The sequence below is a fragment of the Cygnus atratus genome, chromosome Z (genome assembly GCF_013377495.2).
Source record: "Cygnus atratus isolate AKBS03 ecotype Queensland, Australia chromosome Z, CAtr_DNAZoo_HiC_assembly, whole genome shotgun sequence".
NCBI lineage: Eukaryota > Metazoa > Chordata > Aves > Anseriformes > Anatidae > Cygnus > Cygnus atratus.
Genome location: NC_066396.1, coordinates 49,880,556 through 49,903,456, shown reverse-complemented (window position 1 = coordinate 49,903,456; position 22,901 = coordinate 49,880,556). Strand labels below are relative to the sequence as shown.

General features: G+C 44.4%; 1 protein-coding gene across 1 annotated transcript; it reads right to left on the bottom strand.

The window, feature by feature from the left end:
• Positions 1-1,394: 1,394 nt before the first annotated feature.
• ISOC1 (isochorismatase domain containing 1) lies at positions 1,395-21,987 on the bottom strand. Its single transcript, XM_035572387.2, is given in 7 exon segments — positions 1,395-2,886; positions 6,403-6,519; positions 6,905-7,108; positions 7,277-7,396; positions 21,785-21,853; positions 21,856-21,930; positions 21,933-21,987. Coding segments are annotated over 7 exon segments (780 nt in total). The 5' UTR covers positions 21,981-21,987; the 3' UTR covers positions 1,395-2,739.
• Between the last annotated feature and the right edge of the window lie 914 nt (positions 21,988-22,901).

Genomic DNA, 22,901 nt, shown 5'->3' with positions numbered 1-22,901 from the left:
CAAAACAGTACTTACACTAGGTAACGCAACTATCATTTTGTGAACAGTACAGCTCATTTAAGGATTTTATTACAATGAACAAACCAACTCACCCTTTTATACATAAAAAGAAATCATGAAGGTATTGTGTTGAGAAGGGTAGAAAATATAATCAGCTTAACATTCATTTTCTAGGTTTTCATGTCGACATAAATCAAATTCCATTTGCTTCCAGAATTCACAGCAAAAGTTCACTGTTAATCTTCAGAGATGATGTATACCAGAAGCACTGTTAAAGACAGGCCTTCTTACACAGCTCAGTTTTGGTGTTTTATGGCATGAGATCTTGCACTTGTCAGAGAACAAAAAATACAGTTGAGTAAGAGCATGAAGAAGTAAATACCCTCTGTTGAACAAACTTAGTGTAGAAAGAGAAATATGGCAACACTTTTCCTCTTCTTCTCTTTAAACAAATGATCCTAAAATCTTATTTGATGATCCACGTGATGCTGATTAAACCACTCATCTACTGAATGGAACAGAATTCACTTATTCTGCACCTTAAATTCTATCTAAGAGTTGAGTTTTATGTCAAAACACTAGATATTCCTGCGATGCTTTTTTAAGTTTACAGAAAAAACACAAATTGAGGACATTGAAAAAAATATAGTTTGCCACGGAAGGCCATGCAAATACCAAAAAAAAAAAATAGTAATAGCAAAATCATCACAGAGAATATAAATTTACTTTAAAGATTCTTTTCTAATGTCATCTTGTTACGAACTAATTCCTCTTGTGGTAAAAGCCTTTACAAAGAAAGGATAGTGTGCAAAGGAACTTGTGACATCTGGCCTCCAATTTATGTTTGCATAAAACCGGTAATTTTTTAGAAACAAACCTCTTGAAAAGAAGTATCTGGCATTGACGAAACTAATACTGTTCTAAAAAGAAACACTTTTAAAAATTTGTCACTATTCCTTCTATTACTAACTACGTATGATCTACACATAACAGTAAAAAAGCAATAAAATCATATTTCATAAGAAATTTATAGTATTTTTGTGCACAGCTGCTGATTTATGTAAGTGGACTTACACTGCTAGGCAACATCATTAATATACCAGAAAAGAAGGTAAAAAGTAGGTCAGTGATATAGGACAACGGTTCTTCAACTTAACTCCCCTCCTCTGCCTCTGACTTGAAGCATAATGTTCATTCCTCAAATTTTGGAGCACTGAATAACATTGTAACATGACACAGAAAGCATGAATTATTAGACATTATCCATTCTTGATCTTTACATAAAATTCCCATGACATCTATAGAAATTCCACAGCTGCACAAAATAGAATAAGGTCTATGGCAAACAAAGCTTTCAGGATTTGCTCTTCAATAAATATCACAAGCATAAGAGAGACAGCAAATGTTAACATTTTATTTGATTTGAACATATAAAGGTTGTAACTCTGAAACAATTCTTTTAGAGACATCTTGTGGGGAAAATAAGCAATTTAAAAACATACATGTACTGTAATTAGTTTTCTACCAAAAAGATAAATGTTCAGTATGACATCTTCTAGTATTCATTTAAAAAAATAAATGTCTCACTTACACTGTAAACTTTATATAACATTGTTTAAACTATGGAACATGAAGGAAGTGCCTTCATGAACAATTGTGTGTTAAAAGTTTGCTTTAAGATAGAAAATATATATATCAATAAGTTACAGATGCAATTTTTCTGAATTATGCTTTTAGGCCAGGTTTCATTCAAACTCCACCCAACTGCAGCCTACAAAAATAAGCACAAACCTAGAGAAGCTGAGGTTTGTTTCAAAGCTTGCTTGGCCAAATGAGTAAATCCAATGGAATTACTAAATGTAACCAAAATGGGGTAAAAAAAAATAACAAAATAACTCTAAATACAGTAGTAGATTCAGCAGTCAGAGCTGAAAAGTTTTTGTTCTTTAAATTCTTAACATTGCCAAATTATTTAAAGTTTTGGTAATCTGTTAGTTCTGAATGATTTAAACCAGTTGTTTATAAAGATCTCATTAAATGACAACTTTCTGTATGTGTCTACTTAAATGAAGTACAGGTTTGGCCAGTCAGTTTCAGAATAATTGAAAATTATGATGCAAGCTTCAGCTATTGAAAGCAACCAAACATAAGCAGCTGCTTGATCTACGCATCTTGTCTACTAAGTAAAGCATTTAAATTGTACCCTAAAGAACAAATGCGTGTGCATACACAGGTATTCCAGATAATTTATTCCTTTTTAATTTAAGTCCTATTAAAATACTTGATTTAGGTAGAACATTAAAGCATGTCACATCACATTTATCCAGCATGTATTTATCTTCTATTAATAAAAAAGTAAATCACAGAATATTTCTACAAAGTGCACTATCAAGAAGTTATACATAAATATGCACTTTTTTGAGCTGTTACAATCAGTGTATAGGATAGACTAGCAGGCACCTCTGTTAATTTGTGTTTGCTTATTTGTTTTTAATAAATATTGAAATCTGACAACAAAAGGGTCCTATGGTACCCAAAGCCTCTGACAGCTGTGACTAAACAAAACATACTGGCACCCAGAAATATAACCAGACAATTTTTGCTAAGGCAAGCACAAGGATGTTAATTTTTAATTTTACACTGCTGCCAAACTTAGTGTGAAAGAAGGTGTACATGTGCACTTACAGCTTCCCGTAATATTTAAAGATGACAATGACATTTGCTTCCTCCACATCCTTTTTAAACTTTGGAAAGGAGCCCTGACTCAGGAGCACTCGCCTTAATAAGATTTTGGATTTCTTTGAATTTTGGATGTTCTTTATCAGCTACCAGCTGCAGCAAAATAGCTTCACTAGTAGTAACTATAATTCCAGTACGAGCAAGACGCTGAAATAGAAAAGAACAGAAAGAGACAAAGGTGAGATGCTTTGAAGTGTGAATGAGCATACACTGTGTAAAAAAGATGGATGTGTTTTTTAAAAACAGCTCCTATTAACAAGGTATTGCCAATTCAATTGCAGAACATCTTAACAGTGCCATTTCTAAAACTAGGATGGAAAGTGAATTGTTAGACTTTATTTAGGAAAAAGGCTGCCCTGGGTTACAAATAAGGCTTTGTAGTTGGACTAGATTTTTTTCTCCAAGCCAGATTAATTAAAAAGAAGACCCACCCCCTCTTCTATTAACAACCTTTTTCCCCTGTATACTGCTGAGGATAGCTTTCTTCACTTTCATGCAGATTTGAAAGGCCTTGGGAAAAAGAATATAGCTAAATCGGAACAAAAGGGGTTAAGCAAGAAACATAATTGTAACAGTTTCTCTTTCAGGGCTTGTTATGTACTAGCATTTTAGCCTTTGGACTACACAGCACAGTCATACTAATAACCCCAGGAGACAGAGAGAGAAGCTCTTGTACAGAACTTATATATCATACTAGTAAAACAGTGGTTGCTTTTAACTGACTTCTCATTATAGCCTAAGTAACTCCCAGGCTAGTTCTGAAAGAATACAGAATAAAAAGAATAGCTGTATAAAAAGCAAAACAGAGAGAGGTCTGCTAGATGTTTTAAGCGTGCTACTAAACAAAGAAATTTCTTGAGTACTCCAAACCATGTGACATACTGCAGTTTTTACACTTTTAAGACTTTGGTTGCTGCCCATCTATATAGCAGAGTTATCCCTAAGTAAGGGATGCTCCTACCCACCCCACCCCTCTACTCCCAATCTTCACTGCAATAGAACAGATGTTTTGGCAGTAAAACTCCTAATGGATCTGTCTTTCCTTCCATCATCCTCTGCCTAGCTGTATGATTCACCAAATCTAGTGCATCTATAAGGTTCTGAATTTACCAAGGGAAGGAAAGAGGCAGGAAATACATAAATAAGTACATTTTCAGTCTGGTTTCTATTTTAATTACTAAAGGAAAGAGATGCTCCAGACTTTCTAGGGCAGACAAAGGTCACTGCTGTTTAGTTCTTCAATTACACAGCACTTGATAAGGAAAAACTATTAATTTAGGGGACCAGTAAAATGTACGCATATTTCTTCAAGGAAAGGAAATGTTTTCTTAGAAGATTGCCCTCCAGACAAAGGAAAGAAACAAGCATGCACTGTGTCTACATCACAAGAAGCCATTAGAATAGATGAAGAGTAAAATTCAGTAGGAACAGATTCAGCTGGCTCAATCTAAGATTAAAAGTGACACAAGGCCTCTTCTGCAGATAGGGCAGAGATCAAGAACAGCCACAACCTTTACCAGCTGTGTTGGATTATTTTAATAATGGAAAATTTGAACTTCTTCTTGAATGCAAGGTTTTGCCTGCTCACATTCTTAAGCACACAACAGAAGCGGATAGAAAAACTATTTAGTGGTGTTCACGCAGACATGAAGCTTTGGCTATCAGTTAATTCCAACTGCATTTCCTAATACATCTGTTCAAATATTCATATATTCTTCACCAGCACCATCAAAACACATGATACGGGAGAGGAAACGTGAAGAAGTAAAGGGATATGTGAGACCAAGCAGGATTTATTTGAGGTTGCTGAGGGATTTAGTTGGAATCATGGCAAGATCATTCCTTACCATTTGTGAAAAGTCACTGTGAACAGAAGAGGGCTCTCTTACTGGGAAAAGGCAAATGTTACCCTCATCTTCACAGAAAGGAAGAAGAAGGATCCAACAAACCTGGATCAATGAACCTCACCTCAGCCCATCAGGTATAGAGAAAGTTCTCATGAATAAGGCTCACCAACTAAAAGACTGTGACCAGGAACCGTCAGCTGTACGTTGAGACTAAAGCAGGATTATCCAGTACTTTGGTATTTTACCAACTTTCTTAAGAAACATATTGCCATGGTTAATCAGGATCGTTGACACTCCCACCATGTGACTGTTTCTCCAGGTCTCCCATTCCCTGATGTACCCAGCTCATGTCTTTTCTAGCCCACAGCCCTCAGTGCCATTTTTAACAGAGGTTCTATGGCACAAAAAGAAGACAGAGTTGGCTGGGGCAGCCATAGAGAAGGTGGAGGAGTTATCACTATGCAACTTGATGGCTCATCACAGCAAACCAGAAAACACTCCATGAATCATATTTTAGCACTGACTGCTTTGTGGACCACAGCAAAACATTTTCTTTGTACTTTGTCAGAAAATTTTGAAAATGCATACTAGAAAGTTACCTAAAACTGATCAATTTTTTTACAATTTTTGCAAGTAACCGTACTTTTAAAGTGATCACTACCTTTTTGACTGGAAAGAAAAACAAAGCTAGCTATTCATTACCTCAACCTCTGTTGCACTGAACCAATTTCTATGCTTGCAGACACAGTTTAAGTGATAATCAGATGTACAAAGACATACAAAATAAGGCAAATAGATTCCAATTTTGGTTTTGTTTATTTTGCCTATGGCCACTACTACAACACCACACTGACTTAAGAAGTCTATGATTTCAGTAGATCTCTCACTGCCCATGTCACAATGCAGTACTTTACAAACATTAAGCTTCCACTTCATACAAGTCATGGATTTCATCAGGCTAGCGATTTCTCTTTAGCCCCTAATTTTCCTATTTATGAAAAAGGAGAAATTAAAACTTCTTCACCTCTGTGAAAAAAGTATAAAATGCTACAGTTATTACTAGCTTCAATTTCCAAATAACTATAAGGGCCCAGGGCAAAAATTGCAATGCTTAATGCATATATCAGTTTTTGACTCACAACAATGATGCCTGTAGGCAAGTTAGAATACAGCATAGAAGTAGCATTTGCATGAACTTGCTACCACATAGTTGTACCTGCTTTGAAATTTTTGTGTTACATTCATCTCCACTTTCTCAACATAAATGTTAAGGTACTAAATGTCTGACTAAGCTCTTAAAAAAAAAAAAAGAAAAAGAAAGTCTACTATAATCACAGAGTCTTGAGATTAAGCTTTAATTTGCACTGATGAGGAAGAACAGAGGGAGGGACAGACAAGAATGACTTTTCAACTTGCTATATCACATTTCATTTCAGGGAATTTCAACATCAGAACAAATACTGTTTGGAAAGACGAAAACAAAAACTCTGTAGTACTTTGCTGTAGACATAACACTCCTTAACAAAATATCAAAAAATGCTAATGGTTAGATAGGGTAACTTAGCCTGCACAAACCAATCACTTTTTTAATCCTAATGTCCTAAACTGGGTTCTACATATTAAACCATGACTTAGGGAGGAAAAATAAAAAGCTATTCCTTCTGTACTGTGGAAGCTATTGTGAGAATCACAGCATTCTCCTCTTCTTAAGTCTGCATTTGCCCACTGGTTACTGTCCTGAGAAATTCCTTGTTAGCAAATGCAGAAATTAGCATGCAGACCCAAGGGGTAGAAAACCTTAATTAGGAAACATTACCTCAAGAGCAAACATTCTGTCCATCATACTTCTTGATGAGGTGGCATCAGCTACAATATGAACTTCCAGACCTCTGCCAATTAATTCCAATGCTGTTTGCTGGATGCAGACGTGAGTCTACAGGGGAGAAAATGAAGGCCAAAAAAAAATAGAATAAATCATTACTGCAAAACATGAGTAGCACAATGCCAAGTTAAAGTACATAATTAATCAGGGTTCAAACATGTACTTTTCTAAGCATTACAATAATAGGGAACTCAATGTGGGTTTTAAAATGCCAACCAAGTTTGAGACAAGAGACTGTAGCTTAAAAATATCTAATTTCAAATTTTATGAGAAAGTATCAAAGAAAAAGAGCATACAAATAATTTAATCTGTAGAAGATATCTGAACTGTAAGTTCTAAGAAATATAAACTGACCTTTTTTAATTACAGAAAGCAATGATAATTTGTTGGCCAACAGATATTATCAATAAAACTGCAAGAATGGCAAGGCACGTACTTCTACTCCAAACAGCACAACACTGCGGACTCCAGGAATCTCTGCTAGTGCTGCTTCAACTTCTGGCAATACCATTGAAAATTTTGTTTTAGGAAGCACGAGTTTTGCTCCTGTTAAATCAATTTCTTGCACAGTGCTGCCAAGACCTTTGGGATACTGTTCAGTTACAATGACTGGAATTCCTAAGAGCCGTGCACCTTGGAGCTGTAAGAGGAATGGGGAGGAAAGTATACAAAAATAAATTATTAAAGAATGGTAATACTAAAGATATTGTTATTATTTGAAACTGAATAATCAGTAAGCTAGCTATATATAATAATTTACATTTGTGATCAAAATGTACTACAATGAAAAAGCAATCAACGAACATACCAGTCGTTGACCTACACTGATGATATCACCAAAGTATTTGATGGCAGGCCGGAATCTCTCCTGCATATCACAACAAAAAAACACAGTGCTTGAGGGTGTCAGGTTGCCCAAAGTCGTCATCTGAAAAACAAAATCATATTTTTAATGTCAGTGAGGACCTTTCCCAAAGAGCAGCAGAACAAGAAAGAGTCTGGAAAACTTCCGTTATGGCACCTGCAAAAGCACAGGGCACTTGAGCACCAAGGGACCTTGGAGCACTGTGGGACCTTGGAGCACCAAGGGGCCTGGAAGCACCATGGGACCTTGCCCATTCCTCATGTAGTGCTTCTTTGCTGTAGCCGGAGCATTATGGCCTTGCAAAATCCCATTGCTATGAGCAGGTAGCCATGGAATCTGGCCCTGTGCTCCTGCCAGCCTCTCTGTGTTGATTTGATCACTGTTGAGACCAGCTGACTGGCCTTGATGAACCTCATTCCCCTCATTCAAGTGCTATGGCATTTGGTCCTCTGCTCATACAGGGCATCTTTCCCAGAGCACAGTGCCATGCTGCCTGGGCCTCTGGTCCTGCAGGGGACTTTCCCATCTCTCAAGCCCCATGACTCCTGGCTCCATGGCTTTGCAGGGCTTCCTTTCCCTGTCTCAGGTGCCATGGCACCTAGCCCTCTGTCCTTGCAATTCAAGCCCCATGGGCCTTTGTCCCTGGTCTTTGAGGGCTTCCTTTCCTTCACTTGAGGACCATGGGGCCTGGCCCTACAGACCTCTTTACCCTGCTAAGGGCTATGGGGCCTGTCCCTCAGCAGCAGGTGCATGGCCCTGCAACCTAGTCTGAAATCCATGGAGTGGGGATTTGTGCTCTTGCAGGGCCTCTGCGCCCTGATTCAGGCGTCTTAAAGTCTTGGAGACCATGGGGCCCAACCCCACTAGCGCTTCTTTGCCACTGCTAGGGCACAATGGCCCTGCACGGCCCCTTTTGTGTGAGCAGGTGCCAATGGACACTCTTGCTGAATGGACTTGGAGATGTCTGATGTGGCTAGGGTGACTTGATGGTGCTCTGGGAAGACCTGGCCAAGGTTGCAGTGACTGGTGGATAACAGCGATGTCGAGAAGACAAACCCTTTGTGGGGCAGAGTGGTAAGTGACATTGTGCTAGACATAGACGCAGGTGCTGGGGCCAGACCGCTGCCAGAGCGAGCGCTGCGGGGCAGGACAGCCCATTGTGATGGCTCCGAGCGATGCACTGTGAGCGCCTGAAGCGACGGATTGTGACTGCGTGGCCCTCGCTGCTCATATGCAGGCGCAGAGTCCCACCGCGCCGGCTAGAGCCCGCACTTCAGCTGAGCGTTTACGCGAGGTCTGGAGTGAGGAGCAAGGTTGGCCTTGGTGCTGGTGTCGTGCTCTGGGAGTTGCTGCAGCAGCTCTCGGTGCCCTTCCCAGAGCCATCAGAGATCCTTCTGCGGCCCTGCCTCGTTCGGGCCGTCAGGAGACCCAGGAGGAGCGCTCGCAGCAGCAGAGGTGAGTGCTACGGAGACATCTCTCCCTGGGCAGCTGGAAGGGTTTCCTCCTTGAGGGGCCTGCACAACTCTTCCAGCTGCCCCCGGCTCAGCCGATGACCATGGCCTCTTCTCTGCCTTTTGCAGCGTGACACCTGCTGCTGCAGCGCCGGTGAGAGGGAGCGGCTCGTCATCGCCAGTTCTCCCCGGCTCACCTCAGCAGGCGGAGAGCATGGCCACGGCGCTGGACACCCGCTGTCCCATCTGTCTGGACAGCTGGGTGAACCCCAGCTATGTGATGCCATGCCTCCACCGCTTCTGCTTTGCCTGCATCCGGCAGTGGGCTGAGAGCAAGCCCGAGTGCCCCCTGTGCAAGCAGAGGGTGCGCTCCATTGTACATTCAGTGACGGCAGACAACGGCTTTGAGGAGCTTGTCACTGCACCGCCTGCAGGGACATCAGTCATGGCCCAGCAGCCAGGGAGAGCACCTGGACACCATGCCTTCCGACCACAGGCAGCTGGACCAGTGCAAAGGGATCCTGTGGGCAGCCTCCAACCCCATATCTGGGCGTCCCTCTTCCGACGGCATCCAGCTATGCTCCAGCCCCTGCTGCCCTGGCTGTGCCACGAGCTGGGGCAGCTCTTTTGGAATGACAGAAGGGCAGCCTCTGCAGTGCAACGCCATGTCATCTCCAGACTGCGCTTCTTTGGCCTGAATGAGGCAGCTCTGACGGTGCTACTACGTCCATCCCTGGGAAGACACACTGCCGGCTTCGTGCAGCGGCTCATTGCCACTGCCGTGCAGCGGTGCAGCGGGGAGGCCCAAAACCTGCTGGGTCGGGGGGCCTCCCGTGCTGCCAGAGGACAGGAGGGCAGCCGTGCAGCAGTCCCCAGCCACACTGCCACCTCAGCGGGGACACCGGCTCCCGGACCGGAGCCCTCCCAGGGAACCAACGCAGAAGAGCTCCCCGGAACCTCAACCGCTGCCCTCCGTGAGGGGCCCAGCCACCCCCCATCCGTCCCAGTTCCCGACCCTGGTGATCAGCAAGTGCCCCAGCAGGAACCACAGGAGGCTGAGGCCGGTCCCTCCGCTGCCGGCAAGGGCAGGGACCAGCCACACAGGGGACCCTGGAGAGCTGCGAAGAGGAGGGCTCCCACTTCCCAGGACTCTGCCCCACCCGCAAAGAGGGAGGGACCAGAAGGCTCACAGCAGTCTGCAGCTATTGGACAAAAGAAATAAAGCTACGAAAGCTATCAAAAAAGTCTCTGTATTGCTAACAACACGGTTGGCATCGCTGTCCCCAGCCCTGCTGCCATCTCCTCCTCTTCCTACTGCTGTGCCCACTGCTTCCTCACAGGGCTGCTGGGCCTGAAGGCCGATGGGGTCAGTCTGGTGGGATTGGGGCGCGGCGATGCCGCCCTTTGCCAGGAGGGCTGGGGTGTTCGTCTCAGCGCTTCCTTCCCCAGGTGCCCGGCACCACTGCTGTGCTCCCCCTGAAAGCGCGTGCTGCCCAGCTGCAGGCCTGCAGCTCTGCAGCTGCTCCCAGGGAGAGGCTTCCAGCCTGGGGTGCCCGGGGCCAGCCCATGCCCATCCCCATCACCCCAGGCCTGGCCTCCTGCTCACCGCCACCTCTGGCCCCGGGGCTCGAGGCTCTGCCCTCCCGCCAGCCTGCCCTGCTGGCTGTGGCCTGGCGATGATGCCGTCGAGATAGCTCCTTCTGCACAGAGTGCGCCTTGGTGCTGCTGCTCTCTGTAGAAAGCTGGGGTTGTGCCCTGCCGAGACATGAACCCCAAGCAGTTCAACAAGGGGGAGGGCAAAGGCAGGCACGTGCTGGGGGCTGCCCAGCTCGAAAACAGCTTTGCCAAGGACTTGGGGGTCCTGGCGTACACCAAATCGTGTGAAAGTCAGTAATGAGCCCTTGCGACAAAGGTGTCCAATTGTACCCTGGGCTGCATTAGGAATGTTGCCAGGAGGACAAGAGAAATGATCCCTCCCCTGTCCTCAGCACTGCTGGCTACACCTCACCAGTGTGTCCAGTTTGGGGCTCCCCTGTCAAGAGAGATGTGGGCACATTGAAGAGAGTCCAACGCATGGCCACAAAGAAGAAGGAACTGAAGCATCTCTCTTCTGAGGAAAGGCCTAGACAGCTGGGACTGCTCAGCCTGGAGAAGAGGAAACTTTTATGAAGATCTTATCGATGTCTATAAATACCTGAAGGGGGTACAAAGTGAATGGAACCAGGCTCTCTTCAGTGGTGCTCGGTAACAGGACAAGAAACAATGGGCACAAACTGAAACATGTGAGGTTCCCTCTGAACATCAACAAACTCTTTTTTCCTGTGATATTGCCCTGACAGGTGGTGCTGTCTCCCTCCTTGGAGATACTCAAAAGCTGTCTGGACGTGGTCCTGGTTGCGCAGGACTGTGGCCCTGAGTGACAAGACGGATTGGACCAGACTACCTCCAGAGGTCCCTGCCCCCCTCAGCCATTCTGTGATTCTGCGATGCAGGTGACATCTTGCACGGCTGTCCATTTCCCCCACCGTCCCAGACAAACACGATCTCCATCCATGACTGCCCCAAGGCAGAGCACTGGGGAATGGGGCAGGCAGGCTGGTGCTAAGAAAAGAATGGTCAGCTTGGCTGCAGGCCTCCAAGAGCCTCAAGAGTTCAGCTTCCACCAAGTGAAGGTCTCTCCAGGTGCGTTCACATGGGCAGACCAGGTCATCCTCCATGTCTTTCAGATGCTGCTTGCTACTGGCATTCGCAAAACTGGAGGCACAAGGGGCACCCAGCACACAAAGACAGGCAGAGGGAACTGGCTCTCCGCATCTGGGGGAGGAAGCAGCTCGTGGCTCTTGGTAGCTGCTGTTGCACAGTACAGGAGAGAGATGAGGGAGGCATGTCCTGTTGTCTGCACTCTCCCAGAAAGAAACCTTCCTTAAGGACCCCTTAAAGGGGCCCTGCACGGCCCCTTTTGTGTGAGCAGGTGGCTATGGGGCCTGCTTTGGCTGCCATGGGGCCTGGCTCCTGCACTCACAAGACACCAGAATGAGGACTAGGAAGCCCAGCAAGAGCCACTGGCCAGCCCCCATGGTGCTCAGCCCGGGGAATGCGGCATGGGGAGAGGCCCCACAGCTGCCAGCTCAGGGCTGAGAGGCACTGCAAGAGTAGTGGGAGATGATCACGCTGTTGCCCTCCAGTACGGGTATTCTGCCCACTCTTCTGGATCCAGCCATGGCACTGGCACTTCTTCCCCACTTGGATGAGACCCTCTTGAGCAAGTGGGTACCCTCACACCCCAGCACCCCTCACCACCACCACCACCACCTCCTCTTTGTGTGCTCTCTGCAGGACTCTTCCCAGCACAGCTCCTCCCTGCTGCAAGTGAGCCCTGCAAAACAGGCAACACATCTTCTCCATGCTCACCAGAGCTCCCCACCCTCTTCTGACACACAGCTCCATACCACTTCTCCAGCCAATCCAGCCAAGCAAAGAAAGGGGAGGGACAGCAGGTCACTGCTGGTTTTGGCACCAAGAGCTGCTGGAGGGTCCTACATTGAGACCCAGGTACCAATGTCAGAGCCACATCTGACCCTGCATGCCCCAGATGCACAGCAGGAACCTGGGGAAAAGCTGAGCTGGGTGAAGCTCCGCAGCCAATGGAGCCTCTGAAACGGTTACTTCTGGAATTTCTTGCGTATTTGGAAACCTTTGCTGGATTTCACACTGGCAGTGCTGTATCTTCCTGGACTTCCCCATGAGTCCCTCCATGGGCTTGTGACACTTGTGCCCTGGGTTGGGCCCACGCAGGTTTCAAAAACCTCCAAGCTCTGGGATGCCAACACCTTGCTGGAACAACCCACCGTGGTGTTTTGTGAGCCTCACAGAACTTTTTGTTATCTCCTTATCTCCAGCCTGAACCTCTCCAGTCCCTGCTGATGCCGCTTGCCTCTGCTCCTGCCGCCAGGCACTGCTGGGAAGAGCCTGTCCCCATCCCTGTCATCCCTTCCCACAGGCACCAGGCTGTAAGCTGCACCTAAGCCTTCTCTGGTCCATGCTGAGCCAGCCCCGGCCCCACACACCCTCCTCACGGGGCGGGTGCTCCAGTCCCACTGCAGCAGTGGCCTCTTCTGAACTCCTCCGGCTTGTCGATGTCTCTCCCGCCCAGGACCCCAAGGAGGATGGGTGCTAAGCAGAGCAGATCATCCCTGCTCCCCCCAGAGAGGGGTGAAAGACAGGAGAAAACCCCTGAGAGCAAGTCAAGGGCTGCCTTTGGCTTGTCATGGGAAGAACCGTGGCAACCCAGAAAGGGTTTGGATGCCCCATCTCCGCAGGTGTTCAAAGCCAGGCTGGACAGGGCCCTGGCAAACATGATCTAGTGGGTGGCATCCCTGCCTATGGCAGGGGGGGTTGAAAATAGATGATATTTAGATATTAGATGAAACCTTCCTTAATGACCAATGCTGGGTAGAAAAGCTGTCAAAAAAAAAAAAAAAAGAGAGAAGAGAGCTGAAGTCCTCCTGGTGTTTGCTTGTGCTACAAATCCATGGCCCCCCAAGCAGGTGGTGCTGCAGGACACAAAGCCCCACATGGCCAAGCGCCCTGAATGGAGCACCACAGGGCCTGGCCAATTGCAGTTGCAGGGCTTCCTTCCCTTCATTTGATGTCCATGGGTCTTGGCCTAATGGACTTGTAAAGGGCATCTTTATGCTGCTTTAAGTGTCACTGAGACTGGCCACTCGGGCTTGTGGGAATTCTGTTCCCTCCCAGAGTCAACTGCCATGCATGCTCATGGGCAATAGCCTGCAGGGTCTGTAAGTCCTGCTCGAAGCAAAGTGGAGTCCTTGCCCTCCACTCTCACAGGACCTCCTTCTTCTCCCTGCCAGATCAGCAACCATGGGATGGGGCCTGGCCTTCTGCTCTTGCACAGCCTACCTTGATTTGAGCATCCTGGGTCTTGGCTCCACTTTTCAGGGGTACGACTTATGCTACCTCAAGTTTTCAAGTTAGATTCAAGTTACTTTGAGCCAAAATATAAGGAAAAAGGTTTCACAAGTCTGATTTTGTTATGTTTCTGAAACAAAATGAATGGCAGTAATACTGAGCAGCAGTACAGTACAGCCACAAATAGGGAATCAGGATTTTATCAGGTGGGAGACATAAGTCACTTTAAATGTACATGGAAACTTCTGAGCTCTAAAATGGGACAAAGGAGCACACTGCTTATAGTACTGTTAAAAAAAAACTATCAATGAAATTACATTTCTAAAATTTATATTTGTATCTCCAGCTCTTAAAACTGACACAAAATCAGAATGAGTTAAAGACCTTCACTTTATACATGATTTAAACAGTGCACATACACACAGCTTCATTGCATAGTCAGTTTCTTTTGTCTATGAGATCTTGTAGCACAAAGCTGATGAAAGTCCAAAGGCTAAAATGAAAGCAGAGAAGCTTGTCTGCATTACTACCAGAAACTGAACTGAATGCATATTAATGATGAAAATAATCTCCCAGAGTTTCCCTTGAGGATGCCAGAGTGTAGTGGAAGGAGGGTTAAGGAAAAAAAAAAAAGAGAAATCATAGATAGCATTTTCACACAGTTTGAAAGAGTACTTTTTATTTGAATGAGATTGCTTGCATTACCTGCAGAAGCAAAAGATAAGGCTCCAGCTACAGACTACAGGAAAAGAAAGGAACTACACACTATTCTTAGTTACAAGGCAACTGAAGAGAAATTACTTCCATTCAAAAGCTTTTCCGCAGACTGATAAATCAAATTGAATAAACTCCTCCTGGCAAGCACCCATTAATTTTCTACGCTTCATTTTCTGCAAACTGAGGTTGCGGTACTTTAAACTAAAATTACAAAAATTAGTAAAATATTTTATTTTGGAATAACAGGGAATCAGGAAGCCTTACATATTAGTCCCAAATTTTTCACTGATTTATCTCACGTCTCTTGAGTAAGTCAGTTTTGATCTCGATTTCCAAGACTAAAAAAAAAAAGTACAGCAGCAGCCATGCTCACACATATGAAATGGCCTGTTCAATTACTGTGAAAAGTACTTGTGTGTTGTACTGTAAACATCAAATTCCCACACCTCTCAGATTCAGTATGCCACTACTCTCAAAATGTCAAATGTCTGTAACTGTCATTCCTCTAACTCTTATCCACGAAATGGCAACGCTATTACCACAAGCGGTTATCAACACAAATTCAGTAATAACTGCAGAGCAGATGCCCTAACACCAGACCCACAGATGCCATAGGAAGATGGAAACGCATCACAAAAGATATCAGGGAAATTTTTTTCACCAGGAGGGCACAGCAGCACATAAACAGGTTACTGCAGGTGGTAGGATCATGGATGTTTTCAGCAGTCAGTAAGGCAAAATAATAGCTGATTTGGTCAAGTGCTGGCTTTGCACATGAGTTAGGGAAAATCTCATGTGAAAATCCAGAAAATCTCTCCCAAATTCTTCTGCAATTCTACACCATGTAGTAAATGAGGCCTGGGACCAAGAATGTTTGAAAATAGAAGTAAAGATTGAGTAACTGTCTCGTTCTTGAACACTGTCCCTTTACATACTTGCACAATACAGAAGTCACTTGGCGGCAAGTACTAAAGTACAACTGAACACAGTGAGCGCCTCTTGTAACCCATTCTAACTCTGGTCCTTACTAGCAAGGGACTATTCAACCATGACATTTAGCTTCCCTACTGCTCAGCAGAGTAACTGGAATTGAAAATGCTTATCAGTGTGTCTCCTACTACAAAAACGTATCATTTTGTCTCAGCATTTATACGACAAGCAACGATCATTATTTTCTCCTATAAATCTATTCACCACTTCAAAAATTTTAAGATCACTTTCAACTAGGCAAATCATCATGGGATTTTAGACTGATCTACACGGAGTTAATCTGCTGCCTTACCGAACACCTTCCTATGCCAGGGCAATAGATGGCACTAGCTTCCTCAGCAGGTGAACAAAAATAAGTATAAAAGAAAAGTCAGAAAGAAGTTGAAGAGTCTATCCTTATGGAAGGATCAACTACACCAAAATTTTCTTTGCAAAGACCTACCTGGTCTGACACAAACAAACAAACAAACAAAAGTGATACACAATTTATATAACTCCTACACAATCCATCCCACAGCTCTATCTTTACCTTCCATCTTTCTCCTCACCAAGTGGCACTTGTTGCCGCTCAAGAGCATTATTTCCAGTTCTGTCCATGGTGGATTTGAAAAAACAACTGCATTACCTTCCTCCTTCATATGTACAGTTACGTACAAACATCTATTACCACATCTCAAGACTCAGATCAGGTCTCAGTTTAGTTGTTTTTTTTCTCCGTACTCCAAAATGTATCTAATGTTTTCAGTCTTTTCTCCTACTACTGTAAGAATTTTCATTGCTCTCCTTGAGGGCCTTTTCCAGCTACAGTCTACAGTGAGGCCACCAACACTACTGTAACAGTAGTACTTCTTAGCCCACACTACTTTTCAGTATCAGTAAAGCCTCTGAGAAAATGGATCAATTCACAGGTCTTGTAGGCTCCATTCAGCTTATATTTTCCACTATTCTATTTGCCTTTTATTTTTTTTGTGATTGATGATACTTTGACTCCTGAGGTCCGTTTTAACCGCTAAATCATTACCTGAACCCTCCCTTATCTTTTATTTGCATAGTTGATTATTTCTACCTTAGTGTAGTACTTTATTCTTTCCCCTTTGAACTGCATTGTATTTCACCTCGTTTCTCCAACTTTTCAGAAAAATGCAGATTTCTATTCTATTTCTCTCAGATGCTTGCATTTCCTCAAGAACAGTATTCATCCAGAGTTACAGTAGTGACTTGCATGCCTATTTCCAAACAGCCGACTCAGAACAGATTTTATTCTGCCCCATTCATTATTTGTCCCATTTGACAGTAAAGCAATGAAGATAACTGACTGCCTTTCCAGCCAGGGAGTGTCCTTGTCCCAGACTCCCACTAAATCCCGTATGTTTATGACAAGCATTACATGGAGCAGAAGCAAAAGCCTTTTGCTTTTGCTTTCCTTTATTATCAATTTGGTTTAATATGATTTAATTTCTGTACTTCAGTTTAATATCAGGGACATTAAAACAAAGTTGTGTTGACAGTATATATTTGCTACATAAAAACTTTTACAAAATCTAACACAATTCTTAAATTCATTCTCATATTTATTTTCTACTAACTTCTATTTTCTATTAACTTGCAATCTGCAACAATCTATGCAACATGTGGCAGAACAAGAAATGGGAAGAAGTAGATGGTGAGATCAAAACCAATACTTTCTTGTTTTCCTCAGAAGAGGAGATTTGAAAAGACAAAGAGCATCAAGAAGTAGAAAGGCAGGCTGGACAAGCCAAGAATGGTATTCCACTGCAGCCACACATTCTGTCAAATCCACCCCAAGCAGGAATCTGCTCAACTACAATACCATTAAATGGCATTTTTATTTTTTTATCTTTTATTTTTTTTGCATCAGCTGAAGTTCCCCTAAGCTGTATGCAAGATTTTGCATTTGTTTTGTTTCACTCCTCCTAGTTAAGTTATCAGGACTTTCTTCCTTCCAGCTGGAAGTTATCCACAGCAAAACAAGAATAGGTATGTCAGATGGCAACGTAACCTGACGCACTTCTTTTACCCAGCTAGAGAAGTCATCTCTAGGACCTTATCCAGACCAGAATTTAAAGGTATGTTGCCAGGAGTTACACACAGCTTTAAATCCTACTCTAGAAAAGGCCCAGGTGAGAAAGGGCAGGTGTTTTTTCACATCTATTTCATCTCTGCTGATCATTATTAATCATACAAAGTGTGACTGTGATGAAGGACTGTAATTACAGAATCAACCTGACAAAAATATTCATGTATACTAGCTCTTTATCTGTACTTTCCCTATCGAACTTCAGGGAACCATTACACAAAAAAAGCAATTTTCCCCCAGCATTTGTTATGGATGAGAACTGAAGCAGAGAGTGTTCCATGTGACATCACTTATAAATGTCTTGCCAAGGTTATGTGCTAGTAGGGCAGAACAGAGGACCTTGCAGATATGGTATTTCAAAAATTGCATAGAAAGACAATGAAAAGAAATTGAGTATCATATTTTCTGATCCTTTGTTTTTAAAAGGAAATCTGTAAGATTCAGTTTTACTTTGTTGTTTATCTTTCAGAGAAAGATAAACAAACTGAAAACAAACTGAAGAAATTCATCTGCATGTAGTTCAATGGAAAAATTAGTTGCAAGTATCTCAGTTTGGGATTATATTTATTTTATGTTAAGCTGAAGTGCATTATTTTACACACAATTCAATACTTAAAAGTAAAGATTTATCTAGATAAGCACATCACGTCCATATAATTAAGATAGTATGAAATTATTGATAAAAATCTGAAGTGATCAAAATGCCTGCTGTGGATTAATGATACACAAACAAAAGTGTCTCAATTAGAAGAAACTTTTCTTTTTTTTTTTTAGCTCCTCAGTTCCAAATGTTCCTTTCTTTCATCTCAAAATACTGTTTCTTAATTGCAGTAGTAACAGAATTTAAAACTGCACTATTAAAAGTTTAAAGTAAAAATAATTCCTCTCACCTGACTCACATACTGTAATCTGTAGTTTGATCAGGATTTTCCTGGTCTTCAGAAAACGTACTTAGGCTCCTGAGTTAGGGTTCCTTCTATTTCCAAAGCATCTGAATGCTAGACAGATGTAGTAAATATATATAAATACATTTGTGTATAAATTGCTTTATTTTTATTTACTTTGCATCTCAGCAACAATTAAACATCATTCTCCAAGCTTTTCCACACAAGAAAAGATATGCATGAGATGTCAACATACCTTTCAAAGAGCTTAAAGCAGAGGCCCTTATCTTTCAAAGAGCTTAAAGCAGAGGCCCTTAACGCTCTTATTGCAATAATAATCTTACCCTTTTACCTACAGCATCTTAAGGTTACAAGTTTATAGATGTATAGAACAAGTATTACCAATGAGAAGTCACCTTGAAGTTATGACAGCAACAGTGAACTCCTCTATTACATCACTCTAATGAGCATAGCTGTTTTCTCTTCTGATATTTCCAGTGTTTTTCCTTACTGCTCTTCTTCTCTCTCCAAAGAAGGTTACAACATTTACAGCAAAAACAATAGTTCTAGCAGTACTATTCAGATATATTTACAGTTAGAAAAGGTTAATGCAGTCCTGCACTTTTCCCCAAAGACTATAACTATTATTCTGTTAAATGTTTTAAAACATGTACATTCCATGAAAAGTAACTATCTCCCTTCTGTTAGTCCGTCAAGGTGTAAGCGAATACCCTCCTCACCACTTGGAAGAGGTCAGAGAAGCAGTTCCTTTTGTTGCAAGTGTATGGTTGAGAAGTTTTTAAGACTAGTAGCCAAGCTGAACAGCTGGCTCTACTGTAACCTCTCCACTCTCCACAACAGTAATGGAAATTAGAAGTTCAAGTGAGAGTTTTGTGGCAGTACAGCTAAAGAGAACAAATGTAGCTATAAGAGCACCGTACAAAGGCACAGATATGACTGGAGAAGAAACATCCAATAAAAACATCCCTGTACAGATCAAGTCTTATATTGAACTGTGCGGAGTGGCTTTCAGAGGGGAGCATATGGTGATTTCTCAGCGAGATTACTACCTCCCTTAACTGCAGAGACAGGAAATTGAAATAGTCCAGTCAAACATCATTCAGTGCTGGTATTTCTTGAGATATTGCAACAAAACATATCTTTTCACAACAGGTCTGCATAGAAGAGGAATCATTACAGATAGGGACACAACCACACCAGGAGTTAAAAAAACATTATAAAATGCATGTGCGCATTTAGTTATAAAACACCCCCACAAAACTACTGAAATTAATATTTAGAATATGGATTCTAGTATCTATGAGTCTTAATTTTAAAGAAAATGTCTCTCTGAAAAAGCAAATCAACTCACATTAGTGAGTAAAGGGTATCCCCCTTGAAAGACATGCTCCAAATGATATTTTTACTGACTATGCTAATTGCAGAGTTGCCAAATCTGTGTTACATATAGCTGCTGAAAAACATCATAAAAATAAAGGCAAACAATAGTGGCACTGTATGAATCAACACAGGGAAAGAAAGTATAATCTTCTCATCTCTAAATCTCGTGCATCCTGCAGAACCTAAAGTCTTTAAAAGCACAGCTGTGTCTGCATCAGACCAAATGTTCTCAAAACAAGTGATCTGTGAGCACCTGCTCGTGGCTTAAGGAGAGCTGACTGACATCACTGATGTCTCCAGCTCATTCTCAGCTGCTGAAGCACATCACAGAGGTGACTAAAATAATATTAAAGTACTATCCTTTCCATATCAACAGTTGGTATTATCAGAATTGTAACAGTACCAGTGAAAACTGCTAATCAGTTAGACATTGTATTTACACTGTGGCTCATCCTGAATCCTTGCAGTCAAGTTAAAGCTGCGTAGGTTGTCTGCACTCCGGAAATGACGTATTCTTCCATGTCCCAATACTGACCTTCTACACTGTGGTGTATGTACTGCCACAAATGCTTGGGTTGCATTTATAGTTTCAGTACAGACAGCCATCTGCAAAAGGGTCTCTGCAGAGCGATGACCTGCATACAGAAGAAACAAAATTCTGACCTGTACTGCTGCTCTTACAGCCTCAGATTACACAAGGTGTTTTGAAATCCTTACTTGACTTAACACCACTCGTACCGACTCTTTGCAAGTTGGGGAGACTGTTCTTTGCAGTTTCTATGGCTGGACTCCCATCCATTCCATCTCCAACACAGGAAGAAGGAAGGCTTTAAGGTATATACGATGAATGACAAACAGTAAAATGAATAATGAATGACCAAACAAGTTTTTAAATGAGTTAGGTTCTTACTTTTATTTCCAATACACAGGGTTAAGGAAGGAAAAAGGATTTCAAAGGCATCCCTGATATACAGTCTAAGCAAACAGGCCACCTTGAGAGTTTACCAGTTCAAGACACTATGATTAAGCAGAGTTTACAAACACTGTGAATTAGACTGTTTCTGGAAACAGAGCAAAGACTAGCAATGCTTCAGTGTTTATGACATCATTTTTTCAACTTACTTGTAATTTTGGCTTGCCAAACTAATACTGCTTCGTTACAAATTAGGAAGAATGCTCTGAATAAAAACTATTTATTTGTAAAAAGGTTGAATCCTTTAACACTAGAAAAAGGAAAAAAGCAATTTTGCTTCGAGTGGCACTACTACACCATGACTGGCACAAATCTCTAGTATGCATAAAGACATCTTAGTATGAAACACACGTACTGTATCTGTCTGGCAGTCTGGTCTCCTGGTTTATGGCCACAAAACTCATGAGTTATGAACCTGTAAATTGTGAAGAGCTCTTTAGGCAAGAAAGGATACAGATATCCTAGGGGCTGCAAAACCAAGCTCTGGGAATAGCAACCTTTGAGTTTTCACCTAATAACATTATCGCTACTCAAAGCCGGTCAACTCCAGATGCCTGTTTTAAAGAGAAGTGTTTATTATCCCAACCACCGCTTCCGCTTCCCTCCCGACGGGTGAAACAAGTTCTCACTCGCCGCACACATGTGGCTGGAGGTCAGACGCCTCCTCAGCCGAGCAAGATTAAAGTTTCCATGCGGAAACGCCCCGGGGCCGACCGACCTGGCGGCTCCCCTCGGGGCTGTCCCCGCCCCGTGCTCCCCGGGTACCAACAGCCGCCGCGCCGAGAGCTGGGGCACCCGGACGGCTGTGCTGTGCCGTGCCCGGCTGTGCCGTGCCGTGCCCCCGGCAGCGCTATCCCTCAGCTCCCCGCCGCTCCTCCGCGTCCCCACCCCGCGCCGTCGCGGCCGCCCCCCGGCCCCGGTCCGCAGGGGGGCCCTGGGGAGGTTCCCCGTGGCCGGGGGGCAGGCGGCAGGACGGGCCGGTCCGCCCACACCTGTGGCGGGTCTCACCTGGATTTGCAGCGGCACCAGCGGCACCTTGCAGCGCTCGCTGACCAGGAAGCCCTTGGGCAGGGTCTATGTACTGGATCGCCATCCTCGGCGAAGAGCCTGCACCCTACACGACTTGGCGGTCTGAGCATGTCGATCTGGTCCCCCGTAGCAGGCTGAGGAACTTCTGGATCAGCAGCTCGTAGCCGGCGGCCATGCGGCACGGTGGAAGTGCCTCCTTGGGAAGACGGAGAAGCAGCAACAGGACGGGCACGGAGCCTCCGCCCGCCGCCGGGCAGCGCCCCTCCCGGAGGACCGGCTGCCTCCCGCCGCCGCCATCTCCGGGGGCAGCCGATGCCAGCTCCCCCCCCCCCGCTGCGGGCCCGCTCCTCCTCCTCCTTCCGTCACGGTGCCTGCCTAGGCCGCCGGTTCCTCACTCTCGTTGGCGCACAAGGCGGTGCGGCGCCGGCGGCCCCAATCCCGGCTGCGGCTCCTACTCCACCGCCAGTGGGGCCCGGCACGGCCCCGCCGGCCCGGCCCCCGCCGGCCCTTGAGCAGGGCGGGTGCTGGGGACGACTGTGCCGGGCGGGACGGGGCATGTGGGGTTGCCGTGTGGTGCCGCCCTTTTCCTCCGACCTCGCAGCGGGGCAGGGAACCTGTTTGGCTGAAGGCCGGGAACGGGGTCGCCTCCCTCGGGCTGCCCTCGCCCACCCGTGGCAAGCGGTATTGGCTGGGTGCGGCACGGCGTGTGCTGGCAGGCAGGTGGCTCCGGAGCGTCCCACCTGCTCCATGCCGGGCTCTGCAGATCCACGGAGGTGTGAGGAGGATGTAGTGCATCCATCCGCACGTTTTGTCATTCCAGCTTCTCTGCAAAAGTCCCAGATTAATTAACCTTCTCTCCTTTCTCTCTCTTACCAGGAACTGATCAGCTGCTAGAAATGTTGCCTTGCATCTTTGCCCGTAACTACCAGGTCATCTGTTCCCCCTCAGTGTGCTTGGGGAACAGGCTCCAAGCAGCTCATGGAAAGAAAATGTCTCTCAGTTAATCCCACATGGATGTTCTTATGCATTGCCCAATGTAGTGACAACCACCATCAAGTTTAATGCCAGTCTGCATGGTTAAATACCAGCAGTCTGA